The sequence below is a fragment of the Panulirus ornatus genome, chromosome 5 (genome assembly GCF_036320965.1).
Source record: "Panulirus ornatus isolate Po-2019 chromosome 5, ASM3632096v1, whole genome shotgun sequence".
NCBI classification, from domain to species: domain Eukaryota; kingdom Metazoa; phylum Arthropoda; class Malacostraca; order Decapoda; family Palinuridae; genus Panulirus; species Panulirus ornatus.
In genome coordinates, this window is record NC_092228.1 from 26,201,565 (window position 1) to 26,212,218 (window position 10,654).

The 10,654-nt window shown below is 44.9% G+C and overlaps 1 protein-coding gene across 1 annotated transcript in view; it reads left to right on the top strand.

The window, feature by feature from the left end:
• The window catches only part of LOC139748635 (uncharacterized), a 707,069-nt gene extending 702,349 nt beyond the window's left edge, over window positions 1–4,720 (top strand). The window contains exon 11 of the mRNA XM_071661839.1: window positions 4,482–4,720. Within this exon, the coding sequence (XP_071517940.1) occupies window positions 4,482–4,491 (10 nt within the window). The 3' untranslated portion in view covers window positions 4,492–4,720. The remainder of the gene's footprint in view (window positions 1–4,481) is intronic.
• Window positions 4,721–10,654: the final 5,934 nt, after the last annotated feature.

The window sequence follows — 10,654 nt, forward strand, 5'->3', positions numbered from 1 at the left end:
ACTTTACTACAGAGCAAGGAACATCCAGGTTGTGACTTTACTACAGAGCAAGGAACATCCAGGTTGTGACTTTATTGCAGAGCAAGGAACATCCAGGTTGTGACTTTACTGCAGAGCAAGGAACATCCAGGTTGTGACTTTACTGCAGAACAAGGAACATCCAGGTTATGACTTTACTACAGAGCAAGGAACATCCAGGTTGTGACTTTACTGCAGAGCAAGGAACATCCAGGTTGTGACTTTACTTCAGAGCAAGGAACATCCAGGTTGTGACTTTACTACAGAGCAAGGAACATCCAGGTTGTGACTTTACTGCAGAGCAAGGAACATCCAGTTTGTGACTTTACTGCAGAGCAAGGAACATCCAGGTTGTGACTTTACTGCAGAGCAAGGAACATCCAGGTTGTGGCTTTACTACAGGGCAAGGAACACAATGTGTTGATTTGCTATATAGTAAGGAGTTGTTACGTGCCTGAACTCCTTCCTTTAAGGGTGTATAATCAGCCCATAAAACCATTAAAGCAGAATTGTGAAATAACAACTTCCGTTAATAGAAAAATGTGAGCTAGACATAGATTGCCTTACCATCTGGCTAACCTAATCTAACCTTACCATCTGGCTAACCTAATCTAAACTAACCTAACCTCACCATCTGTCTAATCTAACCTAACCTAACCTTACCATCTGGCTAATCTAACCTAACCTAACCTTACCATCTGGCTAACCTAATCTAACCTAACCTTACCATCTGGCTAACCTAATCTAGCCTAACCTAACCTTACCATCTGTCTAATCTAACCTAACCTAACCTTACCATCTGGCTAATCTAACCTAACCTAACCTTACCATCTGGTTAACCTAATCTAACCTAACCTTACCATCTGGCTAACCTAATCTAACCTAACCTTACCATCTGGCTAACCTAATCTAACCTAACCTTACCATCTGGCTAACCTAATCTAACCTAACCTTACCATCTGGCTAACCTAATCTAACCTAACCTTACCATCTGGCGAACCTAATCTAACCTAACCTAACCTTACCATCAGTCTAATCTAACCTAACCTAACCTTACCATCTGGCTAACCTAACCTAACCTAACCTTACCATCTGGCTAACCTAATCTAACCTAACCTTACCATCTGGCTAACCTAACCTAACCTAACCTTACCATCTGGCTAACCTAATCTAACCTAACCTTACCATCTGGCTAACCTAATCTAACCTAACCTCACCATCTGGCTAACCTAATCTAACCTAACCTTACCATCTGGCTAACCTAATCTAACCTAACCTTACCATCTGGCTAACCTAATCTAACCTAACCTCACCATCTGGCTAACCTAATCTAACCTAACCTTACCATCTGGCTAACCTAATCTAACCTAACCTTACCATCTGGCTAACCTAATCTAACCTAACCTTACCATCTGGCTAACCTAATCTAACCTAACCTCACCATCTGGCTAACCTAATCTAACCTAACCTTACCATCTGGCTAACCTAATCTAACCTAACCTTACCATCTGGCTAACCTAATCTAACCTAACCTTACCATCTGGCTAACCTAATCTAACCTAACCTTACCATCTGGCTAACCTAATCTAACCTAACCTTACCATCTGGCTAACCTAATCTAACCTAACCTTACCATCTGGCTAACCTAATCTAACCTAACCTCACCATCTGGCTAACCTAACCTAACCTAACCTAACCTCACCATCTGGCTCACATCTGGCAGCTGACGACCGCTTGATGTACATATACACATCCTTGTTCCCACGTTGGTCAAACAACAAACACACTAGTAAGATGTTATAGAAAACATGGGTCTCTCTCTCTCTCTCTCTCTCTCTCTCTCTCTCTCTCTCTCTCTCTCTCTCTCTCTCTCTCTCTCTCTCTCTCTCTCTCTCTCTCAACATAAATAACACAGTTTACCGTGAACACATTGATCTCCTTCTACATTACTTAACAAATCTTAGATTTACTGGCCTCAGTTTCTAACCTAAGTCAGTAATAAGTGAGATGTGAACACAGTCTTCATTTTGCACAACCAGGTTGTAACACTTAGTCATGGAGAGAGAGAGAGAGAGAGAGAGAGAGAGAGAGAGAGAGAGAGAGAGAGAGAGAGAGTATGTAAACATTGCACTACTTTTTCTATTCTTGTATACAAATATTTCCTATTATTTTATCTCTAACATACTTCTTCCATTATTTGTGAAAATAGTAAAAATATTTACCATTAATTTATTTATAATCAAGTATGCAAAATTTCATGTTTTAACATACGATAATAATATTCTTCAAAACATTATAATATACCCTGTTTAATATAACCTTATATAGAAAACTGTACATATCAGGGATAACTGAAACCATTACTGATAATGAATTATAATGGAAACACACAGGTTGTAATTTTATTATAGGGTAAGGAACACACAGGTCGTAACTTTATTATAGAGTAAGGATCACACAGATTGTAACTTTATTATACAGTTAGGAACACACAAGTTGTAACTTTATAATAGAGTAAGGAACACACAGGTTGTAACTTTATTATAGAGTAAGGATCACACAGATTGTAACTTTATTATAAAGTTAGGAGCACACAGGTTATAACTATATTATACAGAAAGGAACACACAGGTTGTAACTTTATTATAGAGTAAGGATCACACAGGTTGTAACTTTATTATAGAGCAAGGAACACACAAGTTGTAACTTTATTATAGAGTAAGGAACACACAGGTTATAACTTTATCATAGAGTATGGAACACACAGGTTGGAACTTTGTTACAGAGTAAGGAACACACAAGTTGTAACTTTATTATAGAGTAAGGAACACACAGGTTAGAACTTTATTATAGAGTAAGGAACACACAGGCTATAACTTTATTATAGAGTAAGGAACACACAGGTTGTAACTTTATTATAGGGTAAGAAACACACAGGTTGTAACTTTATTATAGAGTAAGTATCACACAGATTGTAACTTTATTATACAGTTAGGAACACACAAGTTGTAACTTTATAATAGAGTAAGGAACACACAGGTTGTAACTTTATTATAGAGTAAGGATCACACAGATTGTAACTTTATTATAAAGTTAGGAGCACACAGGTTATAACTATATTATAAAGAAAGGAACACACAGGTTGTAACTTTATTAGAGAGTAAGGATCACACAGGTTGTAACTTTATTATAGAGCAAGGAACACACAAGTTGTAACTTTATTATAGAGTAAGGAACACAGGTTATAACTTTATCATAGAGTATGGAACACACAGGTTGGAACTTTGTTATAGAGTAAGGAACACACAAGTTGTAACTTTATTATAGAGTAAGGAACACACAGGTTAGAACTTTATTATAGAGTAAGGAACACACAGGCTATAACTTAATTATAGAGTAAGGAACACACAGGTTGTAACTTTATTATAGAGCAAGGAACACACAGGTTGTAACTTTATCATAGAGTAAGAGAACACACAGGTTGTAACTATATTATAGAATAAGGAACACACAGGTTGCAACTTTATCACAGAGTAAGGAACACACAGGTTGTAATTTTATTATAGAGTAAGGAACACACAGGTTGTGACTATATTATAGAGTAAGGAACACACAGGTTGTAACTTTATTATAGAGTAAGGAAGACACAGGTTGTAACTTTACTATGGAGTAAGGAACACACAAGTTATAACTTTACTATAGAGTAAGGAGCACACAAGTTGTAACTTTATTATAGAGTAAGGAACACACAGGTTGTAACTTTATCATAGAGTAAGGAACTCACAGGTTGTAATTTTATTATAGAGTAAGGAACACACAGGTTGTAACTTTATTATAGAGTAAGGAAGACACAGCTTGTAACTTTACTATGGAGTAAGAAACACACAAGTTATAACTTTACTATAGAATAAGGAGCACACAAGTTGTAACTTTATTATAGAGTAAGGAACACACAGGTTGTAACTTTATTATAGAGTAAGGAACACGCAAGTTGTGACTATATCATAGAGTAAGGAACACACAGGTTGTAACTTTATTATAGAGTAAGGTACACACAGGTTGTAACTTTATCATAGAGTAAGAGAACACAAAGGTTGTAACTTTACTATAGAGTAAGGAACACATAGGTTGTAACTTTACTATAGAGTAAGGAACACACAGGCTGTAACTTTACTATAGAGTAAGGAACACACAGGTTGTAACTTTATTATAGAGTAAGGAACACACAGGTTGTAACTTTACTATAGAGTAAGGAACATACAGGTTGTAACTTTACTATAGAGTAAGGAACACACAGGTTGTAACTTTACTATAGAGTAAGGAACACACAGGTTGTAACTTTACTATAGAGTAAGGAACACACAGGTTGTAACTAAAGATTGAGTCAGAAACACGTCACAATGATCTCATCCAAGTGATGAACCACATCACCTCATTAACTGTCTCATTCTCCCCCCCCCCAGGATGACGTAGGCTGACCCATGAGAGGCCCCCCCTCACCCACCCACCCAGGGAACGTCACAGGAGGCAACCCACCACACACCACCAACAACCAGGGAACGCCACAGGAGGCAACCCACCACACACCTCCAACAACCAGGGAACGCCACAGGAGGCAACCCACCACACACCTCCAACAACCAGGGAACGCCACTGGAGGCAACCCACCACACACCTCCAACAACCAGAGAACGTCACAGGAGGCAACCCACCACACACCTCCAACAACCAGGGAACGTCACAGGAGGCAACCCGCCACACACCTCCAACAACCAGGGAACGTCACAGGAGGCAACCCACCACACACCTCCAACAACCAGAGAACGTCACAGGAGGCAACCCACCGCACACCTCCAACAAGCAGGGAACGCCACAGGAGGCAACCCACCACACACCAACAACCAGGGAACGCCACAGGAGGCAACCCACCACACACCTCCAACAACCAGGGAACGCCACAGGAGGCAACCCACCAAACACCTCCAACAACCAGGGAACGTCACAGGAGGCAACCCACCACACACCAATAACCAGGGAACGTCACAGGAGGCAACCCACCACACACCTCCAACAAGCAGGGAACGCCACAGGAGGCAACCCACCACACACCTCCAACAACCAGGGAACGTCACAGGAGGCAACCCACCAAACACCTCCAACAACCAGGGAACGTCACAGGAGGCAACCCACCGCACACCTCCAACAACCAGGGAGCGTCACAGGAGGCAACCCACCACACACCTCCAACAACCAGGGAACGTCACAGGAGGCAACCCACCACACACCTCCAACAACCAGGGAACGTCACAGGAGGCAACCCACCACACACCTCCAACAACCAGGGAAAGCCACAGGAGGCAACCCACCAAACACCTCCAACAACCAGGGAACGTCACAGGAGGCAACCCACCACACACCTCCAACAACCAGGGAACGTCACTGGAGGCAACCCACCACACACCTCCAACAACCAGGGAACGTCACAGGAGGCAACCCACCACACACCTCCAACAACCAGGGAACGTCACAGGAGGCAACCCACCACACACCTCCAACAACCAGGGAACGTCACAGGAGGCAACCCACCACACACCTCCAACAACCAGGGAACGTCACAGGAGGCAACCCACCACACACCTCCAACAACCAGAGAACGTCACAGGAGGCAACCCACCACACACCTCCAACAACCAGGGAACGCCACAGGAGGCAACCCACCAAACACCTCCAACAACCAGGGAACGTCACAGGAGGCAACCCACCACACACCTCCAACAACCAGAGAACGTCACAGGAGGCAACCCACCACACACCAACAACCAGGGAACGCCACAGGAGGCAACCCACCACACACCTCCAACAACCAGAGAACGTCACAGGAGGCAACCCACCACACACCAACAACCAGGGAACGCCACAGGAGGCAACCCACCACACACCTCCAACAACCAGAGAACGTCACAGGAGGCAACCCACCACACACCTCCAACAACCAGGGAACGTCACAGGAGGCAACCCACCACACACCTCCAACAACCAGAGAACGTCACAGGAGGCAACCCACCACACACCAACAACCAGGGAACGCCACAGGAGGCAACCCACCACACACCTCCAACATCTGACCACTAGATTGTCATGACGTGACTGGTTGTGCACTGTGGCATGTCTGATCATGACTGGTTGTGCACTGTGGCATGTCTGATCATGACTGGTTGTGCACTGTGGCATGTCTGATCATGACTGGTTGTGCACTGTGGCATGTCTGATCATGACTGGTTGTGCACTGTGGCATGTCTGATCATGGCTGGTTGTGCACTGTGGCATATCTGATCATGACTGGTTGTGCACTGTGGCATGTCTGATCATGATTGGCTGTGCACTGTGGCATGTCTGATCATGACTGGTTGTGCACTGTGGCATGTCTGATCATGGCTGGTTGTGCACTGTGGCATGTCTGATCATGACTGGTTGTGCACTGTGGCATGTCTGATCATGACTGGTTGTGCACTGTGGCATGTCTGATCATGGCTGGTTGTGCACTGTGGCATATCTGATCATGACTGGTTGTGCACTGTGGCATGTCTGATCATGGCTGGTTGTGCACTGTGGCATGTCTGATCATGACTGGTTGTGCACTGTGGCATGTCTGATCATGACTGGTTGTGCACTGTGGCATGTCTGATCATGACTGGTTGTGCACTGTGGCATGTCTGATCATGACTGGTTGTGCACTGTGGCATGTCTGATCATGACTGGTTGTGCACTGTGGCATGTCTGATCATGACTGGTTGTGCACTGTGGCATGTCTGATCATGACTGGTTGTGCACTGTGGCATGTCTGATCATGACTGGTTTTGCACTGTGGCATGTCTGATCATGACTGGTTGTGCACTGTGGCATGTCTGATCATGACTGTTTGTGCACTGTGGCATGTCTGATCATGACTGGTTGTGCACAGTGGCATGTCTGATCATGACTGGTTGTGCACTGTGGCATGTCTGATCATGGCGGGTTGTGCACTGTGGCATATGTGAACATGGATGGTTGTGCACTGTGGCATGTCTGATCATGACTGGTTGTGCACTGTGGCATGTCTAATCATGGCTGGTTGTGCACTGTGCCATGTCTGATCATGACTGGTTGTGCACTGTGGCATGTCTGATCATGACTGGTTGTGCACTGTGGCATGTCTGATCATGACTGGTTGTGCACTGTTGCATGTCTGATCATGGCTGGTTGTGCACTGTGGCATATGTGAACATGGCTGGTTGTGCACTGTGGCATGTCTGATCATGACTGGTTGTGCACTGTGGCATGTCTGATCATGGCTGGTTGTGCACTGTGGCATGTCTGATCATGACTGGTTGTGCACTGTGGCATGTCTGATCATGACTGTTTGTGCACTGTATCATGTCTGATCATGACTGGTTTTGCACTGTGGCATGACTGATCATGACTGGTTGTGCACTGTGGCTTGTCTGATCATGACTGGTTGTGCACTGTGGCATGTCTGATCATGGCTGGTTGTGCAATGTGGCATGTCTGATCATGACTGGTTGTGCACTGTGGCATGTCTGATCATGGCTGGTTGTGCAATGTGGCATGTCTGATCATGACTGGTTGTGCACTGTGGCATGTCTGATCATGACTGGTTGTGCACTGTGGCATGTCTGATCATGGCTGGTTGTGCAATGTGGCATGTCTGATCATGACTGGTTGTGCACTGTGGCATGTCTGATCATGGCTGGTTGTGCAATGTGGCATGTCTGATCATGACTGGTTGTGCACTGTGGCATGTCTGATCATGGCTGGTTGTGCAATGTGGCATGTCTGATCATGACTGGTTGTGCACTGTGGCATGTCTGATCATGACTGGTTGTGCACTGTGGCATGTCTGATCATGGCTGGTTGTGCACTGTGGCATGTCTGATCATGACTGGTTGTGCACTGTGGCATGTCTGATCATGACTGGTTGTGCACTGTGGCATGTCTGATTATGACTGGTTGTGCACTGTGGCATATGTGAACATGGCTGGTTGTGCACTGAGGCATGTCTGATCATGACTGGTTGTGCACTGTGGCATGTCTGATCATGGCTGGTTGTGCACTGTGGCATGTCTGATCATGACTGGTTGTGCACTGTGGCATGTCTGATCATGGCTGGTTGTGCACTGTGGCCTGTCTGATCATGGCAGGTTGTGCACTGTGGCATGTCTGATCATGACTGGTTGTGCACTGTGGCATGTCTGATCATGGCTGGTTGTGCACTGTGGCATGTCTGATCATGACTGGTGGCGGGTATATAGATATGTCAACATCCATATAATGATATATGAGGTGAGTCATTATAATGATATATGAGTTGAGTCATTATAATGATATATGAGGTGAGTCATTATAATGATATATGAGGTGAGTCATTATAATGATATATGTGGTGAGTCATTATAATGATATATGAGGTGAGTCATTATAATGATATATGAGGTGAGTCATTATAATAATATATGAGGTGAGTCATTATAATGATATATGTGGTGAGTCATTATAATGATATATGAGGTGAGTCATTATAATGATATATGAGGTGAGTCATTATAATAATATATGAGGTGAGTCATTATATAAGATGTGTCTGTGTCCCAACACACCTCACCAGTGTGAGGAAGGTCACCAACACACCTCACCAGTGTGAGGAAGGTCACCAACACACCAGTGTGAGGAAGGTCACCAACACACCTCACCAGTGTGAGGAAGGTCACCAACACACCTCACCAGTGTGAGGAAGGTCACCAACACACCTCACCAGTGTGAGGAAGGTCACCAACACACCTCACCAGTGTGAGGAAGGTCACCAACACACCTCACCAGTGTGAGGAAGGTCACCAACACACCAGTGTGAGGAAGGTCACCAACACACCAGTGTGAGGAAGGTCACCAACACACCTCACCAGTGTGAGGAAGGTCACCAACACACCAGTGTGAGGAAGGTCACCAACACATCTCACCAGTGTGAGGAAGGTCACCAACACACCAGTGTGAGGAAGGTCACCAACACACCTCACCAGTGTGAGGAAGGTCACCAACACACCAGTGTGAGGAAGGTCACCAACACACCAGTGTGAGGAAGGTCACCAACACACCAGTGTGAGGAAGGTCACCAACACACCTCACCAGTGTGAGGAAGGTCACCAACACACCTCACCAGTGTGAGGAAGGTCACCAACACACTTCCTCACACATCTCCAGATAAAGAAGTTAAATTCTTAAATATAGATTGGATCTTCGATAGTTAAGATAGCTATATCTTAAGTACGTCCAGGAACCAGATATTCGGATATTCCACTTTACGTACGCCACTCACCAGATATTCGGAAGTTCACGCACTTGTGTGTGTAAACACTTGATATTTTTGTTTTCCTGTTCAGAAGTTGTGTTGTGTGTGTGTGGCCATAAGTGGTGTTGTGTGGGTGTGGCCACAAGTGGTGTTGTGTGGGTGTGGCCACAAGTGGTGTTGTGTGTGTGTGGCCACAAGTGGTGTTGTGTGGGTGTGACCACAAGTGGTGTTGTGTGGGTGTGGCCACAAGTGGTGTTGTGTGTGTGTGGCCACAAGTGGTGTTGTGTGTGTGTGGCCACAAGTGGTGTTGTGTGGGTGTGGCCACAAGTGGTGTTGTGTGTGTGTGGCCACAAGTGGTGTTGTGTGGGTGTGGCCACAAGTGGTGTTGTGTGGGTGTGGCCACAAGTGGTGTTGTGTGGGTGTGGCCACAAGTGGTGTTGTATGGCCACAAGTGTGTTGTGTGGGTGTGGCCACAGGTGGTGTTGTGTGGGTGTGGCCACAAGTGGTGTGTGGGTGTGGCCACAAGTGGTGTTGTGTGAGTGTGGCCACAAGTGGTGTTGTGTGGCCACAAGTGGTGTTGTGTGTGTGTGGCCACAAGTTGTGTTGTGTGGCCACAAGTGGTGTGGGTGTGGCCATAAGTGGTGTTGTATGGCCACAAGTGGTGTTGTGTGGGTGTGGCCACAAGGTCTGACCCAGCCACGTACTGACACACAAACACATATGATCATATGTAGAATTAGTGACATAAATATGTAAGTGAGAGAAGGTCAAGCTGAAGCTTTATATATTGATGTATGATGTATTACATATTGATGTATGATGTATCATATATTGATGTATGATGTATTATACATTGATGTATGATGTATCATACAGTTGTGCACTTGCTATATTGTGAAGTCTGGCACCCTCTGCTGTGTATATATTTATCATGTAGAAGTTTCGTAGGTTATATATATATAGAGGTTGTAGTGTTGTTATTGTTGTACTTTGTATCTTGTGGTGAGGGAGTGAGGGATTTGCCTGCTCACAACACTTGGCTACAACCATCATCTCTCCCTCTGTTTACAACATTCTCTCAGCTTACCCACCTTGCCTGCATCTGGTCACAACCACAACCTTCACAACCACAACCAAGTTTTATTTACTATGTGTTGCCATGGTCAGCTGGCCCAGACGATGGCTCACCAGTCGTCCCACACACACGAGATAAGGTCAAAGTTGAACGTTTCATCATATCAGATGGTCAAGGTTGTGTTTCTCATGGTGGAACTGATTCCACCACATCCACTGTGA